This window comes from Selaginella moellendorffii, unplaced genomic scaffold (genome assembly GCF_000143415.4).
Source record: "Selaginella moellendorffii unplaced genomic scaffold, v1.0 SELMOscaffold_15, whole genome shotgun sequence".
Lineage (NCBI taxonomy): Eukaryota > Viridiplantae > Streptophyta > Lycopodiopsida > Selaginellales > Selaginellaceae > Selaginella > Selaginella moellendorffii.
In genome coordinates this window covers 556,160-573,460 of record NW_003314276.1, presented here as the reverse complement: position 1 = coordinate 573,460, position 17,301 = coordinate 556,160, and the positions used below count along the sequence as shown (strand labels likewise).

General features: G+C 49.4%; 6 protein-coding genes across 7 annotated transcripts; 3 read left to right on the top strand and 3 right to left on the bottom strand.

Annotated features, from left to right (window-relative positions):
* Window positions 1-215: 215 nt before the first annotated feature.
* On the bottom strand, window positions 216-1,541 carry LOC9633447 (kynurenine 3-monooxygenase). Its single transcript, XM_024675742.1, has 7 exons — window positions 1,334-1,541; window positions 1,131-1,279; window positions 987-1,078; window positions 840-931; window positions 682-784; window positions 513-627; window positions 216-455 (listed from the first exon to the last, which is right to left on the bottom strand). Exons 1-7 carry the CDS (start codon window positions 1,458-1,460, stop codon window positions 333-335), a joined length of 801 nt encoding a protein of 266 aa, XP_024531510.1. The 5' UTR covers window positions 1,461-1,541; the 3' UTR covers window positions 216-332.
* LOC9633446 (ubiquitin carboxyl-terminal hydrolase 15) lies at window positions 1,519-4,902 on the top strand. 2 transcript variants are annotated; one of them, XM_024675737.1, is made up of 13 exons: window positions 1,519-1,606; window positions 1,659-1,704; window positions 1,764-2,306; window positions 2,425-2,557; window positions 2,621-2,706; window positions 2,780-2,865; window positions 2,913-3,075; window positions 3,129-3,252; window positions 3,323-3,480; window positions 3,545-3,629; window positions 3,695-3,907; window positions 3,973-4,034; window positions 4,088-4,902. In XM_024675737.1, the coding sequence occupies exons 3-13, from the start codon at window positions 2,224-2,226 to the stop codon at window positions 4,827-4,829; spliced, it is 1,935 nt and encodes a 644-aa protein (XP_024531505.1). In that variant the 5' UTR covers window positions 1,519-1,606; window positions 1,659-1,704; window positions 1,764-2,223; the 3' UTR covers window positions 4,830-4,902. The 2 variants fall into 2 exon arrangements, with proteins under 2 accessions (XP_024531505.1, XP_024531506.1); XM_024675738.1 differs by lacking the exons at window positions 1,519-1,606; window positions 1,659-1,704; window positions 1,764-2,306; window positions 2,425-2,557 and having other exon boundaries at window positions 2,918-3,075.
* A 1-nt stretch (window position 4,903) lies between these two features.
* On the bottom strand, window positions 4,904-6,835 carry LOC112346470 (pentatricopeptide repeat-containing protein At4g02750-like). The gene has a single exon (XM_024675508.1). The coding sequence runs from the start codon at window positions 6,833-6,835 to the stop codon at window positions 4,904-4,906; it is 1,932 nt and encodes a 643-aa protein (XP_024531276.1).
* A 37-nt stretch (window positions 6,836-6,872) lies between these two features.
* Window positions 6,873-8,515, top strand: LOC9633445 (protein XAP5 CIRCADIAN TIMEKEEPER). The gene is made up of 11 exons (XM_024675741.1): window positions 6,873-7,059; window positions 7,112-7,177; window positions 7,225-7,289; window positions 7,344-7,459; window positions 7,511-7,583; window positions 7,679-7,755; window positions 7,803-7,864; window positions 7,919-8,050; window positions 8,109-8,162; window positions 8,219-8,284; window positions 8,341-8,515. The coding sequence occupies exons 1-11, from the start codon at window positions 6,895-6,897 to the stop codon at window positions 8,464-8,466; spliced, it is 1,002 nt and encodes a 333-aa protein (XP_024531509.1). The 5' UTR covers window positions 6,873-6,894; the 3' UTR covers window positions 8,467-8,515.
* A 14-nt stretch (window positions 8,516-8,529) lies between these two features.
* On the top strand, window positions 8,530-10,475 carry LOC9632933 (translation initiation factor eIF-2B subunit gamma). The gene is made up of 12 exons (XM_024675739.1): window positions 8,530-8,607; window positions 8,664-8,759; window positions 8,815-8,892; window positions 8,940-9,020; window positions 9,070-9,354; window positions 9,412-9,461; window positions 9,506-9,593; window positions 9,646-9,756; window positions 9,805-9,897; window positions 9,949-10,053; window positions 10,121-10,237; window positions 10,293-10,475. The coding sequence occupies exons 1-12, from the start codon at window positions 8,536-8,538 to the stop codon at window positions 10,365-10,367; spliced, it is 1,251 nt and encodes a 416-aa protein (XP_024531507.1). The 5' UTR covers window positions 8,530-8,535; the 3' UTR covers window positions 10,368-10,475.
* A 1,885-nt stretch (window positions 10,476-12,360) lies between these two features.
* Window positions 12,361-15,273, bottom strand: LOC9632722 (galactoside 2-alpha-L-fucosyltransferase). The gene is made up of 4 exons (XM_002970614.2): window positions 13,935-15,273; window positions 12,833-12,907; window positions 12,527-12,668; window positions 12,361-12,418 (listed from the first exon to the last, which is right to left on the bottom strand). Exons 1-4 carry the CDS (start codon window positions 15,271-15,273, stop codon window positions 12,361-12,363), a joined length of 1,614 nt encoding a protein of 537 aa, XP_002970660.2.
* Between the last annotated feature and the right edge of the window lie 2,028 nt (window positions 15,274-17,301).

The following is a 17,301-nucleotide window of genomic DNA, read 5'->3' as shown; positions in this document are numbered from 1 at the left end:
AGCTCGTCCATTATACGGTCCAGGAGTAGACAGTCCTCTAGTGCAGCATTGCAGCCGGTGCCGTATGAAGGGAACTGCGACAACTCTGCGCTTTAAGCGACAAGATAAGGATATGGCGATTTACCATGGCATGAGCGGCGTCACCGACGAGCACAATATTGCGGCGGTGGAAGCGGGAGAGGACGACTGCGCCACCAAACGAGATGCGTGGCTGCTTTGCGTAATCCTCACTAAAGTCGGAGTTTTGCTGACAGAGTAAATCATACACCTCGGGAGCTGTTTCCCTGTGTATACATACAACAGAGCCATGACAAGGGAGTTGCCAATGGACTTTACCTGAAGATACGCTCAACAGCAGCGCCGCTGGTTGCGTTTAGAAGCTCCGAATTTTTGGAGCCCCCCCAAAAGCTGCCGTCTGCCATGCCAACCAGCAACATGTTGAGAGCTGGCCAGCTCTGAGACAAGGGTGCGGCTCAAATCACATTAGATTCGCTTGCAGTCGGTGGACAGACCTGGACGTAACTGTGATGGACATAGAGTGGAGAAGACTTTGCCAGTGCGGGAGAGACGTAGAACGACTTGTAGCTTTCAGGATTGCGGGTATACTTGAAAGTCAGCGAGGGAGTCCTGGACACAATAATCAACCCTTTTGCGGGGAGAACATGAAAAGCAAAGGCTTACTCTGGTCGAGTCTCCTCCAGCCTCAACATCTCGCTCCGGGTCTTGCTCGAAACTCCATCAGCCCCGACGAGTAGGCCATACTCCACCTGTATGCTGTCGCCACCTGCACGGGCACACGAAACGCATTGCGTTTCACCCTGACGGCGCTAGAAGCATACCTTCGCGAGTGGATTGGAACACTGCCACGCACTTGTCATCGTCTATCTTGGCCAGCTCATATTCAAAGTGGGTCGAGACATGGCTCGCATATCTTGGGACAGACAGGCATAACATGCATGCAGTCGCTCTATCGAGTTCGCCTGTACCTTTGGAGGAGCACGCGCTGGAGGTACCACACAAGTCCGTTCCGGCTTATACCGTAGCTGGCACTGTTCCCGTTCGTATAGGTGAACACTCTCTGCAGCCGCATCCAAAAGAAGATTCTTGATGAAGAAGTCTTGGCCACGTACCGTCTTCTTGTTGGGCAGATGCACACAGCCTCCTACGAGTGGCCCCATGAGCGAGCTGGGCACTTGCACTTGTGCTGCCTGGAGCGCCTCAATGGCCCGGCAGGTAAGTAGCATTGTGTAGGAGCGGGAATCGCTTCCAACATATCTGTCTGCAGCGGAGCGGATTGAATTTCACAGAGCAAACACAATGGTTGTAACTCTACCTGCTGTTGCAGGTGGCGTCCTCTTGTCGAACAGATGGACGTGGAACCCTCGCCTGATGCAGTAGATTGCCGTCAGACAGCCCGCAGGTCCGGCTCCCACAATCACCGCGTGCGGTGGCGAGGCCATGGCCAAAGATAAAGAGACCTAGCCAGCTAATAGCTAAAATGTCTCCCCCTCTTCCCGCCAGCGGCCGGGACGGCGACGGCGGCGACGGCGGCGACGACAGCGTGCGACAGCTGCAGGAGTGCGCACCCGTGTACGAAAGGCTCCAGGTTACATTGTTTGCATTCTGGTCGTAGCAAAAAGGATTTTGCGGTTTTGCAGGCATGCTTGATCAATACCAACCGGGACTGGAAGAATTGCCAAGATGGTTGGTTGGGTCTTTGAATGCTTGGTTTCTTAACGGGATCGCCTCTCCGTGTGTCGCAGAGGTGAAGGCGCTCAAGGCGTGCCACGAGCACCGCAGAGCATATTCCCTTGCACAAACCAGAATGGTAAAGGGGGAGTAGTTATAACGGCAGGCGGCGGCCGCGTATGATAAAACAGCAGGTCAGGTGTGTGGGGTGACCCGTTGTGACCGGTCGTGGCGCTGCCGGCCAACCGGCGATAGGCGGTCAATGTGTAATTTCAATTTAGCCGAGAGGGGAATTTTTTCTACTAGTTTAACCGCGGCCATGGCTGCATGGTGCCATGGCGTCCATGGCGAGGTCATCATGGTCATGGATGCTGGGCATCTGCACTTGGAATGAGGAGTCTGAGGGAGCTAACTTTCTGTGCGGCGGATGATACGCAGGAGCAGGAGCAGCAGCACCATGGTGTGCCTCTTGGAGTGTTTGGAGTGTGCAGAGACAAGAAAGGCAAGGAGGGTCCTGAATGAATAGCAGGACCCATGTTGGCGAACCGGCCCGTGTGTGTTCTATGCCGGACACCTACGGCCACGCGCTGTTCGCTTTGCAAGGCAGTCTACTACTGGTGAGTGATGAGAATCATGCTCTTCTTTTCCCTAGTGCAAGAAAACCCGGAATGTAGCCACATACATTGGAGTCAATCCCGTCGCCATTGGTGCTAATGGCTTGTTGGCTTGGCGCAGCACCTTGGAGTGTCAGGGGAAGCACTGGAAGCAAGGCCATCGGTTGGAATGCCCCAGAAAGGTTGTGGTCAGCAGAGACAAGAGAGAGCATGCCTTGTGTGCTCTTGACGGAACCCTTGCCAAGCCAAAGAAGGTGGGCTTTCCTCCTTCCCAGTTTCCCCCCTATCTTGGTCTCGCTAATAGAGAGCTGCCACAGATTTTATTCCCGTACAGGGACTTCCTCAAGTTTTTTAGCTGCAACATTTCCAAGGTGCCTTGCGGATTGATCAACTGCGGCAACAGGTATGTGTCTGTGTGTGTGTGTGTCTGTGGAACGGATCTAATCTTGCGATCCTCTCCCCGCCAATGCCTGCAGTTGCTACGCGAATGTGGTGCTGCAGTGCCTAGCCTCCACCAGGCCGCTAGCTGCTTATCTTCTGCATGGGATGCACCAGGAAGCTTGTGAGGTGTGCAACTTTACCGACGAGTTTCTGACTGTGCGTTCCCAGGTCAGCGGGAGGGCTGGTGTTTTATGTGCGAGCTGGAGGACCACGTCCAAAAGGCGTTCAATAACCAGATGCCCTTCTCCCCTATCAAGATCTTGTCCAGGCTGAGGAGCATAGGGAACAGCCTCGGTTACGGCAGGCAAGAGGATGCTCATGAGTTTATGCGGTGAGCTTGCTCGTTGGTGTCGTTGGTGTGTTTTTAACTCCCGAGGCACACAGGTTGGCCGTGGATTGCATGCAGAAGATTTGTCTCGACGAGGCTGGGGGAGAGACCACTCTGGATGCCCGCACTCAAGAGACAACGCTTATTCAGCACATATTTGGTGGATACCTCCAGTCCCAGGTGCGCCTCGCTCGCCTCAGCCTCGTGGCGCAGATTTGCTGATGCGCTTGGTTGCTCTTGTCCTGCCTAGGTGGTGTGTTGCCAGTGCCAGCAGCGGTCGAATCTGTACGAGAACATGTTGGACCTGAGCGTGGGTATTCAGGGGAATGTGGAGTCGTTAGAGGACGCGCTCAAGCAGTTCACGTCCCCCGAGTGGCTGGATGGCGACAACAAGTACAGGTGCGACCGGTAAGTTTCTCGATAAGCTCTCTCTTTGCAAAGCTTACCCGCCACATTCCACCACCCCAACCAGCTGCAACGCTTATGTTCGGGCAAAGAAACGCCTGTCAGTTCACGAAGCACCCAACATACTGACCATCGCCTTGAAGCGTTTCCAGGTACCTCTCTCTCTCTCTCTCTCTCTCTGCTCGTCCGCCTCGCGATCTCACTCTGCTGTGTGCAGGGCGGAAAGTTCGGTAAGATCAACAAGAAGGTCACCTTCCCTGAAGAGCTGGACATGGTCCCTTACATGTCCGGCACGGTGGATACTCCCCCAGCATACAAGCTCTATGCGGTGGTTGTGCACGTGGACATGCTCAACGCGTCCTACTTTGGGCACTATGTGTGCTACGTGCGAGCTGGCAACGGGGCGTGGTTTAAAGTCGATGACAGCAAAGTGAGTCGGCGTTGGAAGTTTTGAGTGTGCATTTCTGTTGTTATAACACAAAAGCTGCCACATAGGTGAAGGAGGTAGACCAAATCAGGGTCATGTCCCAGAAAGCCTACATGCTACTCTACCGCCGGTAAGCCCCTGCGCGCTGATATGCATTCAAGCTCAGCAAGCTCAAGCTTTCAGGTCATCACCACGGCCACGGCCCGTCGTGGATGGCGCCGCAACGCCGTCGACGTCCGATTCAAGGGGGAGCTGCCGCGAGGAGGTGACAACAGCTCACAACCACCCGGGCAGCCCAGTCAAGAGCAGGGAAAAGGTGATAGCCTCCCGCACGGGGACGAAGCAGGTATTGTTAGAGTCGTCAGACAGCTCCCTTGAATCTGGGTTTGCGAATCATATGATGAATGGGACGGCGCAGAGGGCTGGCAAGAGGAGGTGGCAGCAGGCGCACGCGAGTCGACAAGGCGGTCATAGGTCGCCATGCTCGTGCACTGATGACGCCTGCTGCTCTTCCGCCGTCCCCAAGCCAGATGAGGAGCAAGAGCAAGCTGCTGCGTATGAGTCGCCGGACAGGGAAGGAGTGGGGGATGCCATGGAATGTAGCCTCTTTCAGAGCAGCATTACGTCAGAAGACGTGCAAGTACATAACACGGACAACTTAACGCTAGTAAGCGACGGCGGTGGTGGTGGCCATGGGAATGGGGGGGTTGACGGGCAAAGAAGCCAGGATAAGCGGCCACGGACCGGCACTGCTAGTGATGATTGGTCGCCTCGGCGCCCGTTTGTGGGCGGCCTAGATTATTTGACAAGGCCTGACGACGAGGAGCTCCTCGTAGCTCCCGATAGTCTTCCTGCAACAGCTTTAGCAGGTTTGAGCGAGAATTCCAGGTCCATGTTGAGACGAGGCTTTTTGAACAGACCATAGCCATGGTCTCTTGTTTTGCCCCCTTTTTTTCTTTCGTCGCTAGTTCCTTGGAATATTGAAACCGAGTTGAGGAGTTAAGTCGCCTGAGATGAGCAGAAGGTGGTGGACAGGAGCACATAGCCCGTTGCCCCCGCGGCAAAGGCACCACCTCGGTGTGCAGCTCGAGCCGCAGTCTCCGGCTCACCATGCAACTTGCACGCAGCCAGCAGTGCTGTCCACGCGATCCCCATGTCATCGTCATCGCCAGCGGCACAACCACGGACCAGATGCTCAACCAGCTCCTCTGCTTGCCGCAGCTGCCTGCTCCGCCCTAGCGCATCCACCATGCAGCAGTAGTGCTGGATGCTTGCTTGAATGCTATAGTTTGAAACCATGCTCCGGAAGCACTGGCGCGCTGCTTCCACCATCCCTCGCTGGCTCAACCCAGCCAGGACACAGCTGAAGGTGGCACCATCGGGCTCCGCGTCACCTTCCAGGCTCATGCTTCTCAGCACTGCGTCAGCAGAGGCACAGAGCCCCGCGTCGGTATACGCTGCAATCATCCCTGTCCATGTCGCCGCATCCCTACGCTGCATGGCGTCAAATATCCTCCTCGCACTTGCTGCATGGCCGTTGAGCGCGTACGCCTGGATCATGGCATTGCACGACACAAGGTCCCGCTGTGGCATCCCGTTAAACACAGCCTCCGCTTCCTCCAGACGACCCCTGGCGTGAGCCAGAGCCGCGAGGAACGAGCTTTGTGACGCTACGCAGTGGCAAGGCATCCGACAAAAGGTGTGCCTGGCTGCGCCGACATGCCCGTTGTGGCTGTATCCACCCAAGAGCGTGTTCCATGACATGCAGTCCCGTGTCGCCGCACCGTCAAAGGTAAGCTTGGCTTGTGCCACCCTGCCCTCACGGGCATATGCTGCCGCCATGGCGTTGCAAGCCACCACATCCCGGTGCGGCATACTGTCGAACACCTGTTTTGCAGAGTCGACACGCCCACACTTGGACAGGCCCGTCATCAGTATCGTGCACGAGCTCGCATCCCACCGTGGCATCCGGTTGAAGCAGCTCGCGGCTGCGTTGACGCCGTTGGGCGCAGACGCCGTGGTAAACACCACAAGGATGGCGTTCCAAGAAGCCATGTCCTTGTGGGGCATCCCGTCAAACAACCGAGCCGCATGGCTGGTGCTCACGGGCGTGTTGCCTTTGGCATGGCTCCTCAGCAGCGCGTTCCACGCCGTGGTGTCGTGGCTGGCCATCTTCGCAAATGTGGCCTCCGCGTCGCCCGTGGCACCAGCATGGGCGAAAGCCAGCAGCATGGACGTCCAGGATATCACGTCCCTCTCAGCCATGGAGTCAAAGACGCGCTTGGCATCGTCGGGCCGCTCGCGCCGGCCGTAGACTCCAACCATGGCATTCCACGAGGCCAGGTCGTGCTGGGGCATCACCCGGGAAAACACGTCCAGCGCCTCATCCCCGCGGTCCTGCTGCTGGTCGGCCCCAATCGCGCGGAGCAGCGAGTTGCAGGCGACGATGGTCCTGGCCGGCATTGCCCGCAGCGTGCGTGCAGCGCTAGCCACATCCCCGCTGCGGGAGAGGGCACTTACCCGCGCACTCCAGGCCACGACTCCCCAGCTGGGCATCCTGGAAAAGATCCACTCCGCCACCTCCATGCAGGCGGCCTTGTGGTAGCCGGTCATGAGGCATGTCCATGACACCGCGTTCCTCAACTCCATCCTGTCGAAAACGGCCTTGGCGTGCACATGATGCCCGTTGTGGGCATACGCTGCCATGAGGGCATTCCAAGACACGACGTTGGGCTGCTCCATTTGTGCAAACACCGCCTCCGCACCGCTGCAGCTTCCGCATCTGCCATACATGCCCACCACAAGGTTGCAGACGTACGTGCTGCTGCCACCCGCGCAGCTCTTGTGGAGGCTTTCCAGCTCCAATGGCGTGCTGCACCGCTTGATGAGCTCCCCAACCGCGTGCTCCCGACCATATCGTCGCCAGGCCATGACCGAAACGAGACATTGGGGCGAGGTTTTTGTTTAGGGCTTGTGGGTGGGTGAGGACGATGTCGGGCATGGGCGATGGCTACGTCGGGACGGCGCAGGACGCCGCTCGCATCCGGCGCCTGGAGAAGCAGCGCGAAGTGGAACGGAAGCGCATCCAAGACCTCAAGAAGAAGTCGGCTGAAGGGCAGGGTGGGCTTCTGCAGTTCGGCTCCGGGACATCAGAGGTGACTTCTGTTTGCTCTCTTTTCGCCTCATTACCGGAGCTCGCCGCCACAGATTCTGGAGAGCGCCTTCAAGAAAGAGACTGTTGGGCTTGTCACCAGGGAGCAGTTCGTGGAAAAGGTAGCTGGCCTGTTTCATCACTTTGTTTCATTTGCGTGCCACTGCAGAGGGTCAACTTGCGCACCAAGATAGAGGAGGAGGAGAAAGAGAAGCTGCAGAAGCTTGCTCAAGAGTAAGCCCACATCCCATCTTTGTGGCCGTGTGTCCGAGTCCAACTGTGTTGCAGGGAAGAGGAACGTCAGCTCCAGAAGAGGAAAAAGAGACGAGCGAAAGGCCCTTCCCGCCTGTCGTTTGCGGACGAAGTCGATGGTGACACCGATGAAGACGAAAACGGCAGTGCTGGTATGGCTTTGGCAACTTCGGTCAAGTCCCCTAATGCATGAGCCGTGGCAGATGAACGGAAAAAGAAGAAGCTGGGCAAGTTCGGCAAGAATCCGTCCGTGGAGACAAGTTTCTTACCTGACAGGTATTGCTTTCACTTCGTACTCTAGGGCTGTCTTTGTTTTGTTGGGTGGATCGACTGCTAACGCGTTCTCAAGGGGGCGGAGGATGATTATTCAGGGAGCGTGAGGCGGATGAGCAAGAAGAACGCGAACGCCTTCGCAAGCAGTGGATCCAAGAGCAGACACGCATCAAAAGTAAGCGATGTTGAACTTTACATATGGTAACACCCGCCCCTGTGTAGATGAGCCGCTAGAAATAACATACAGCTACTGGGACGGAGCGGGGCACAGGCGAGTCATTCAAGTGCGCACCTCGTCTCGATATTACCCTTGCTGACTGCAGTTTCTCCTTGGCCAGGTGCGAAAGGGCGATACAATTGCTGAATTCCTACGGGCTGTCCAGCAGCAATTGGCGTCTGAGTTCCGTGAGATCCGAACTGCATCTGTTGAGAACCTGCTCTACGTGAAAGAAGATTTGATCATACCTCATGTACGTTTCCTTCCAGTTGTTGCCACTTGTTCAAGTTTTTCCCCACCTTGTTTGACAGCAACACAGCTTCTATGAGCTCATCACCAACAAGGCCAGAGGAAAGAGCGGCCCGGTAAGCCCATGGGTGTCTTTGTCATGACTTGACGCCCATTTGTCTGTGGAGGATAGCTCTTTCATTTTGATGTTCACGAGGACATTCGCACAATCGCTGACGCCACAATTGAGAAGGACGAGGTACCTTGTGTATATCGGTTTTGTATGCCGGTTGGTGACGCTTGTGCTTTGTGCAGTCCCACGCTGGTAAGGTTGTGGAGCGGCATTGGTATGAGAAGAACAAGCACATATTTCCTGCCTCGAGGTGGGAGATCTATGATCCCACAAAGAAGTGGGAGCGCTACACCATTCACGGAGACTAGGACTGGTTTTGTTTGAGGCTTTGAAAAAACAATTTATAGTGTTGCCCTAGCATCGGATAGAGAACTAGAATGGGCGACGAGTATCAAGTGGTGGTGGTCGCGGGAGGCAGCTCAAAGGATCTCTTCCCTCTGGTGTCCAAGGTAGTCCATTTTACCTGCCGCGGTGACTCTCTGCTTACATTTCCCCGTCTTGGAAGGATGTCCCTAAAGCCTTGCTGCCCATCGGCAACAGGCCCCTACTCTCCTATGTCTTGGACCTTTTGGAGGATAGCAATCTCAACAACGTGAGCGTGGTGAGTTAGCCTCTGCACTTTGTTGCGCGCCCTTATGTCTGTGTCTCTGCCCAAGGTGGTCGCGGGCCATGAGTCCGGTGTTAGAGTCGGCAGCTGGATAGCGGAGGCTTATCACGATCGCCTGCAAGTGGAGGTGAGCTGTGTAATTGGCGGCTTCATTGTCATTCACTGGGCGGGTAGGTTTCCACGGTCTCGGAAGAAAGTGGGACAGCGGATGCCCTTCGCAGCGTGGCTCATCGGCTCAGTAGCGAGAATGTCTTGGTAAATGTTGCCAGAGGTGGCCAGCGGTTTGCTCACTATAAGCGTGTAGGTTGTTAGCGGCGACATGGTATGCGATGTACCACTGGGAGCCATTGCATCATCTCACAAGAGGCAACGAGCAGGGCTGACTGCTCTTTTGTGTCCGCGCACTCCAGGCGAGGGATGTGAGGCCAGTGCTGGCGGTGTAGGCACCAAAGAAAAGGCCAAACAACTGGCTGCTGCCGATGTCATTGGCCTCGACTCTGCCCGCCACCGTTTGCTCTACGTGGCTTCCGGCTCACAGCTAGGAAAGGAAGTTAAAGTTCCGCTGTGCTTGATGAGAGAAGCTGGCCAGGTTAGTATGTTATAGTATATTAACGCACGGGAGCTAACTTTGTCACTGTTGCCCAAGGTCGAACTTCATACTGACCTTTTGGACGCGCACCTTTACGCCTTCAACAGGTTTGGTTCAGCGCAGCTAGATTCTTTCTTCTTATCCCATACAGAGAGCTTATGCTCGAGGCACTGGAGAGAAACGAAAAATTCAAAAGCATAAAAAGGGACCTGGTTCCTCACATTGTGCGATCTCAGCTGGTTCGTATTTACATAGATGCTCGATAATCTTCACTTACGCTTTCTCTTCAAGAAACATGGAAGGGTGGAGGGCACATTATCATGCTCTGCTTATGTAGCTGGAAAGGCTAGATATTGTGCGCGGGTAAACACTATAGAAGCGTATGGCGACATAAACAGAGACGTGAGTCAAATGCACCCGGAATTGTTTTGTGCACTGACCGCTCTCTAGGTTGCAGGAGACGCGATATACCTCACCGGATACACGGTATCTGGCATGAACAACGTAATTCACCCGAGTGCTCAAACGGGTGCCAAGACGGCTGTAAGATGCCTTCAAATTGTTACTCCTTATATGCTGATTTCAATTTTACAGATTGGACCGCAATGTATAATTGGCGAAGGTTCGGAGCTTGGGGAGAAATGCAGCGTCAAGAGATCTGTTGTTGGACGCCACTGTAGAATTGGATCCAATGTCAAGGTTGTTTTTTTCTTTTTTTTCTTTTTTTTCTTTTTTTTCTTTTGTTTTGAGCCCGGTTTGTGTCCAGGTCATTAACTCGGTTGTGATGAATCATGTAACCCTGGAAGACGGATGCTTGGTACAAAATTCAGTGATTTGCAGTAATGTTTATCTCCAAGAGCGTGTCACCCTCAAAGATTGCCAGGTGAGGGACCACAATGCAACGCTTATGGATCACAGCTTATAAGTCTGTTGTGTAGGTGGGCTGTGGCTACGTCATTGGTGTGGGTGCCGAGCATAGAAGCGAGGCATTAGCAAAGAAGGAAAAGGTATGACTGGTACTAGTATTTCTTAGGCTAAAACTCTTCAAAATGTTAAATTCAATAGCAAAAAGAGGATGTTTGTATATTGCTTATTCAAAAATTATACTTGTTCGCGCAACAGAGCTGGGGTCTAAATGCTAATGAGTAACTGTATTACTATTATCTTGCTTGGTGGAGTGATGTGATAGAAATATACATTCCAGATGCCCATCAACTATCAGTTCCTTCAATAATTATTGAAATGAGGTCTTATAGGATTGTTTTATGTAACAAAGAAATTACATTTTTCTGAGAAAATAATTCATAACATCCTATGGTCCAATAAAGACCTTTCCATTCTTTGGCTTGGGATGGAAAAGAAAAGCATGTAAAAGGGAGTCATGCAGCTTTACTGTCAGATTGTATGTTAAGTTAGGCTCTGTGAGTCAGAATAGGAACCGTAATGACAATGTTTATGGTGCCCAACTTTTGTTTATGCAACCGAGCATATTCAGCTTTCTGTCTGCTGTTCTCATCTGGGGAATGTGTTTACTGCTGGGTAAGCTGTAACTTCTTTAATACCTTTTCTCCTTATCTGTGTTTTAGATACAATCGATGCATTTGTCTATTCAAGCCAGGAACAACAATGACGCACTTGACTGATTCCCATGAAGTACTGCACCTTCTGATTCTATATAGGTTTTACCTAGCATTAGTTGATTTTTGTAACTGGCATCTTGCGTATAGGGAGCAATAACTGCAGTTCTTTAGCATTATATACCCAAAACAAATTTGGGAATGTATTTGTGAATCAAAATAACTAGCAGACCTTGTCATGTCTGCTGCGCTGCACATAAATACTTTAAACGTCGCAGCATGTTGAAAAGCACAACTTACTTTCTCTACCTATAACTATAAGCACTTGATTTCAGATCAACCCTGAAATGGCATTGTTTGATGGGAGTTTGTCATGGTGGATTGGAACATGGCAACAAGTTCAGCATGGACTGAAATTGCCACCCTTATAACCTGTCTAGCATATGCTACCCAATTAGTAAACATTGTTTTGATTGTTATATTTTTGTTATTGGAAACTTGTTTATTACAAGCATTGCCTAAGTCAAGTCTTTCTTCTTTGGATGCCTAAGTTTAGGCATAATTCTATTTTGCCTAAACTTTCTTCTTTTGCTTTGCTTGGGAAGATACACAAGATAAAACATTTACCTCTTTATTACTCCTTCACGATAAAGTTACTGCTTGTCCTTAGGCAGTTGAATTCTCTAAATCCTACTCCAGGCTGTTGAGCTAGAATTCTAGAATTCTTTCCAATTTTTTTTTTTAAAAGGGAATTCTAGAATTCTTTCCAATGTTTTTTTAAAAAAATATTACCTTCAATCCACATCCACTCTAATTCATTCTCATTTAATCAAAATTACAAAATCATAGCATGATAGTCGGGCTTTAGGTAGGTCAAGTTGTCTCCTCGTCCAGATGTGTAGTTAAAGAGGACGTATTAATTGGGCATGCAATCCTTCTTGCTCATCATGATTATTTCACCCTTTTTATCTAGGCAAAAAATATGAGTAAACTGGGTGAGTCCAAAGGGATGGACTTGCTCGCAAAAAAGAAATACATACTCTATTGGGTATCACTTCTCCATGAGCTTGATCCCTTGCTCAATTAATATTTTTCCTTCGAATAACTCTTCATAGGTGAGTAATCCAAAACCATCAAGCCAAGATTTATCACAAAGAAAAAGCATAAGATCCCTAAACAACTTCACTTAGTTATAGTCAAGCTCTTTGTCATTGGATGAAATTTCCTTCATATGCTCGTCTTGCTTAGGCATTGTTGCTGCCTGTGGAGATTTGTACACAAAACACTCGGTGTTAGACAATCGGGAGATGAAGTGTGGTGCTGACATAGGTGCCCAAGTGAGATCTTGCATTGACGGTGCTTCAAGAGTGGAGTCAACGCCCTGTGGTGGTGGTGTGAGGACAAGATCACTCCACCCAATAGAATACTGTCAGATTGCTGCTATTTGTCGTTCATCCACCATGCCACATGCCGCAAAACTCTCCACCCTAAACAGACCTAAAAGAACTGAGCAGAATATATGACGCAACGTTGTACTGGTCTTAAAACGGGTGTAAGCCCAGGCAAGGCATGTTGGGAGAGGTTATGGAGCTTACCTCATGGCTAATCCAGTGATTGAACACTCAGCTCTCACCTCTAGGTCAAGTTCCCTCTCAAACCAAGCCCTAGATCCTCCATTATCCCCCTCTCGCAACATGAAGCTCTCGCCCTTTTCCTTCAACCTTGCTTCACACTGGCCTAATGATCAGTTTGGGCCGCTACAGCATACTATATGGAAAAGACAGTCACTTCTATTATCTCTTCTAGCCCTTGAGGCTCTTTATACATGCGTACGATAATTCCACGCCTGAGATCACGCCTTGTATTATGCAGTCTTGCTCCAACATTACAGTTAGAAATACAGGCGGCTACTGCCTCTTCCCACAATGCAAAAGTTGGTGGCCCACAGGAACTCTCTACTGAATCTGACGGTATCACTGAAGGAATTCAGTGAAAATAGAAGTGGTGTAGCTTCTGGTATGCAACCTCATCACTTGCTCCCACCACCATTTTGGTTGAGAACTATTATCCTCAATGGCGATTGGCTGTGAAGATCCACTTTTCAGGGACATTGAACTATTCATTTATACACATTTTGTATAGCACACCTCTGAGATCTTCAAGTTTCTTGGAGAGGAAATGTTAAGATCCAAAAGAAAGAAACAAGCAAAAACAGTTTTTCTGTCTAGCTCATGCGAGATGTGCTCATATTTATTAGAACGAGCAATTATTTATACTTATGTTTAAAATTTCTAGAGGCACATCTTTCATGGTGAGTCAGTCTCAGTACAACTTTATGACTGCGGAATATCTGGGATTATGAGCAGGTCGCACAAGGTTCTGGATTATCCTGAACTAAAAACGCACTCTTGACAATATATATAAGAGAACATGAATCTTACATTTGAGTGGGCACCAGAGCATAACCTTTCAAAATCCCTGATATTATCAATCTGGAAATAGGACACTAAGGGATGAGTCTCATTTCAATTGGAAAAGAAATAGAGATTGTATAGCACATTTCTCATTTTCTAGTTTTGTCTGAAACAGTAAATGCTCAGTTTAGAATCATCAGACTGATTTTGACTTCATCATGCGAATTTGAGCATGTCATCGGAAGTGATTGTTGGTACCCTTGAATATTGCCTTGGGACACTACAAAAACTGGTTCCACTAAGTCTCCAGTTTTATCAGGAGATTTTTTTTGCATGAGTCCATTTTTCAAGATGTTCGATAGACTCCTTGACCATACTTTTTGTCCACCCACATAGAATGCATTTTAAACTACAGAAATCTACAACTAAACCTCTCTAGTATGTCACAAACAAGCCTGGAACATAAGCTGATAAGTATATAGGCTGCTAGTAACGTTTTGCTAGTTGTGCTTTTAAACGATTTGGACGCCATGCCAGTTGTCTTGGCATCTACGAATGTGGACGTTCATCCATTGGAGATGTTCCGTACTTCTCTCTAAGTTTTCCTCCTCTTCAAAATAGGGTTGATGATTGCAAGGCGCTGGTGAAAGGCGGCGGGAGCATGCCGGCAACGAGCAGTTTTTTAGATCTTCTGGTCGGATGTGAAGCACGTAGGGTCGGACACCTGCAATCCCTTGTGCTATATAGCCAAATGTGGAGGAGCTACTGGTGACAAGCACGTCACTGAATCCCAAAAGCCACATCTCTGCTAGTGCATTTGTTGCCTGTTGGATCGACTCATTCTGGACGCCTTCTTGTGAGAATGTGTAGATCTGGACGAGGCTTCCATCCACAGATGGATATTTTAGGTACATCTGCTTCAATTCCTGAAAGTATCGGCCTTGCAATGAAGCGACAAACACTTTGATCCTCTTGGGTGGATGTGCTGATATTATCTCTGTTGTCGAGTTCATCATCATCGGCAGGAACTCTTTTCCAATGAGACATTCCAAGATCCGATCGAACGACCGCTGATCAAATTCTCCTGGATCATCACGGTGATGGAGACGGATCTGTATGCCCAGCTGTTTACCTGGGCCAGAGAGATATGTGGAATCGAAACGAACAATCTTTTCCCATACGTGATCTTGAGGTAGAAGAAGGTATCTGGTTAAGTGAGTGAAGGCCATCCTCACATCGGGAAACAGTGACATGAGCGGCTTCCAAAACTCTGGGAACGTAAATAGCCGAGGGACAAAGTATAGATTACTCGTCAAGGAAATCCAGGTGACATTCTTGAGCTTGGAACGGACTTGGTGATGGAAAATATCTTGGTCCCTATGCAGGCTCGCCACCCACACATGAACCATGCTCCCAAATTTTTTGGATTGGACAGCTTTTTCAAGGGACTGTGCTTGGTCCAAATGGAAGTGTGGGAATTCTTGAGGGACCAGCCACGAAGAATTGGCAAAAGGCTCACAAAGCAGTTTCGCAGACTGGCCCTTGGGATCTATGAGGAGCACTCTGTTGGTAAGCAGGGAGAAGACAAATGTGGAGACCAAGCCCAGGAGGCGATTTCCCAACCCATCAAGTTCGTAGTGCACTAGGTATTTACAAGAACCTCCCGCCGCTGGGTTCGTGATTGACTGCTTCAGGCTGTGATAACACTTACTGTGCATTTTCTCATATTCAGCTAAGGCACTGGAAAATGCTGGTGGAACGGATAGCACGCGGGAGGGTTTCATCATGTAGCTGTGGTGTGACCTGCTTACGCAAATAGCATTTTGGCTCATGTGCTGAAAACTGGGAAGGCGTGTTGATCTTCTGGAGAATATCATGACAAACAGCATTGCGGTAATCACGCTTGACAGAAGAGCTCTGGATGCCATTTCTTTGTTGACACCAAAACCAAGTCAGAACAAGAGCTCGCAGTTAGTTACTTTCGTTACGATAACTACCTTTTGTCAAAACTGCGGGAACCCATCAAGTGAACATGAGAAATTGCCACCGCAAAGCCATGCTACTAGCAGCCACCACTTTTGTTTTTGTAGCATATGACGTGACTTTACTCTGGCGTGTGAACTTCAGTGATAGTATTTTCTACAGCAGAATCATGCTGCCCAGCCGCTTGTTGTTGCCAAGGGACTCCACGGGTGCCAGCTTTGTAAGTTTTAAATAGATATCTCCCTCTGATTTCTGATTTAATACGAGTCAGTCGTGCAGAGCAAACATGATAAGCGGCTCATGGATAATGTCTTACGCAGGACTGCATTCCGGAACAAGACGGTGATTATCACCACTCTAAACCAAGCATGGGCTTCCGAAGATAGAATGCTCGACCTGTTTATGGACAGCTTCCGCAACGGGGATGGCACTGAGTCCTTCCTCAATCATCTCTTGATTGTTTCTCTAGACAAGGTGTCACAGGACCGCTGCCTTGCCATCCACAAGCACTGCTTCCCTTTGCGAACATTTGGCATCGATTTTAGTGAAGAGAAAGTATTCATGACTGATGACTACCTTAATATGATGTGGAGAAGGATTTACTTCCTGGGAGCTGTTCTTGAGCTCGGATACAACTTTATCTTCTCGGTAAATAGCTGTGGCATTCTTCTGCTGAGAATGTAACTCTCAAGCTTTGTAGGATAGTGATGTTCTGTGGTTTAGAGATCCGTTTAAGCACTTTGATCCTCGCGCTGACATCGAGATTGCCTGCGATCACTTCCCAGATCATCACACGGACACTCCAATAGCAAATGGTGGTTTCATTCACGTCCATTCTAACAACAGGACAATAGAACTCTATAAATTTTGGTATAAAGCTCGCATAATCTTCCCTCACAAGCATGACCAAGACGTCCTCAATGCGATGATTTTTAAGGATGAGTTCTGGGCTTTACGTGTGAAAGTCAGGCTGCTGAGGACGAATGTCTTTGGGAGTTTTTGCCAAATGAAGCACAGCATTGATGAAATATGCACAATTCATGCCAATTGCTGCATTGGACTCCAAAGAAAGATCAGTGACTTGAAATTGGTGACGAATGACTGGATAAACTATTTGACCACGGTCCCACAAATGGGAAAGAATTTTCGCTGGAGTGCTCCGCTGGAGTGTCTTCATTCTTTTGACTAGTTTCTTGACTGACACCGAACAGGCTGAGGTCCCATTCATTAACGGAATTAACCAGACAAATCATTTCACCAATCTATTGTTATTATTGGTCCTACAGCAGATTATGAAAGGCTATGAAGGGAGGTGATTTTCCTCACTTTGATACTGTTAATGTACTCTTTATTTAGGTTCATTATTTGATGCCTATAGCGTTTATAGCTGGCCTGATAAACATCAGATAGCATTTTTGGAAATCAAGGAGCCATGCAAAAGTCTTTCTATGTTTGAACTGTCAGAATCCGTTGCCATGCACTGTTAGCTTTCAAAGAAAGGAATCTGATAACATTTTAATAAAAGAAGAAGAGGTACCTGTACACTTGTTTTTTGGTTAGAAATCACTACAGTTATTGTCAAAGATGGTAAATTTTTGTCCTTAGTCAATCCAGTTTGACTTGGTAGACTGACACCTACAAATTCATTTTTATGGAAGTTTCTGCAAATACTGTACGGCCCTGCTTGAATCCTTAACCATATTCATATGTGTACCAGAAAGTTGTGGTCATTTTGTCAGTTTATGCAGATTTTTTCTTCCTGCTTTTTTTGCTTTAAGTGAAATCAGTTTCACCAAATTAAATTAAACTTTTTTCATAAAATAGATTTTCTTGCCAAGCAGGATCAAAAGGTGGCTGTCCCTTATAAAAACACTTTTGGACCAGGGCTTGGATGGAATAACCTATCATAATTTTCATGCTGTAGAAGGGGTGATTGTATTGTGCTTGGCAAGTCCACATCTTTCACAAACCCT

What these genes read in the sequence shown, in the direction of transcription:
- LOC9633447 (XM_024675742.1), bottom strand. Translation starts at nt 1,460, where the DNA reads ATGGCCTCGCCACCGCACGCGGTGATTGTGGGAGCCGGACCTGCGGGC. An exon ending in CAGCGCGTGCTCCTCCAAAG is followed by an intron (nt 932 to 986) that starts GTACAGGCGAAC and finishes GTCTGTCCCAAG; the next exon opens with ATATGCGAGCCATGTCTCGA. An exon ending in CTGGAGGAGACTCGACCAGA is followed by an intron (nt 628 to 681) that starts GTAAGCCTTTGC and finishes TATTGTGTCCAG; the next exon opens with GACTCCCTCGCTGACTTTCA.
- LOC9633446 (XM_024675737.1), top strand. Translation starts at nt 2,224, where the DNA reads ATGTTGGCGAACCGGCCCGTGTGTGTTCTATGCCGGACACCTACGGCC. An exon ending in TGGGATGCACCAGGAAGCTT is followed by an intron (nt 2,866 to 2,912) that starts GTGAGGTGTGCA and finishes GTGCGTTCCCAG; the next exon opens with GTCAGCGGGAGGGCTGGTGT. An exon ending in AACAAGTACAGGTGCGACCG is followed by an intron (nt 3,481 to 3,544) that starts GTAAGTTTCTCG and finishes CACCCCAACCAG; the next exon opens with CTGCAACGCTTATGTTCGGG.
- LOC112346470 (XM_024675508.1), bottom strand. Translation starts at nt 6,835, where the DNA reads ATGGCCTGGCGACGATATGGTCGGGAGCACGCGGTTGGGGAGCTCATC.
- LOC9633445 (XM_024675741.1), top strand. Translation starts at nt 6,895, where the DNA reads ATGTCGGGCATGGGCGATGGCTACGTCGGGACGGCGCAGGACGCCGCT. An exon ending in CTGCAGAAGCTTGCTCAAGA is followed by an intron (nt 7,290 to 7,343) that starts GTAAGCCCACAT and finishes ACTGTGTTGCAG; the next exon opens with GGAAGAGGAACGTCAGCTCC. An exon ending in AGACGAAAACGGCAGTGCTG is followed by an intron (nt 7,460 to 7,510) that starts GTATGGCTTTGG and finishes GAGCCGTGGCAG; the next exon opens with ATGAACGGAAAAAGAAGAAG.
- LOC9632933 (XM_024675739.1), top strand. Translation starts at nt 8,536, where the DNA reads ATGGGCGACGAGTATCAAGTGGTGGTGGTCGCGGGAGGCAGCTCAAAG. An exon ending in ATGGCGACATAAACAGAGAC is followed by an intron (nt 9,757 to 9,804) that starts GTGAGTCAAATG and finishes ACCGCTCTCTAG; the next exon opens with GTTGCAGGAGACGCGATATA. An exon ending in GAATTGGATCCAATGTCAAG is followed by an intron (nt 10,054 to 10,120) that starts GTTGTTTTTTTC and finishes GTTTGTGTCCAG; the next exon opens with GTCATTAACTCGGTTGTGAT.
- LOC9632722 (XM_002970614.2), bottom strand. Translation starts at nt 15,273, where the DNA reads ATGGCATCCAGAGCTCTTCTGTCAAGCGTGATTACCGCAATGCTGTTT. An exon ending in GGAAGAGGCAGTAGCCGCCT is followed by an intron (nt 12,669 to 12,832) that starts GTATTTCTAACT and finishes ACTGATCATTAG; the next exon opens with GCCAGTGTGAAGCAAGGTTG. An exon ending in ATCACTGGATTAGCCATGAG is followed by an intron (nt 12,419 to 12,526) that starts GTAAGCTCCATA and finishes AGGTCTGTTTAG; the next exon opens with GGTGGAGAGTTTTGCGGCAT.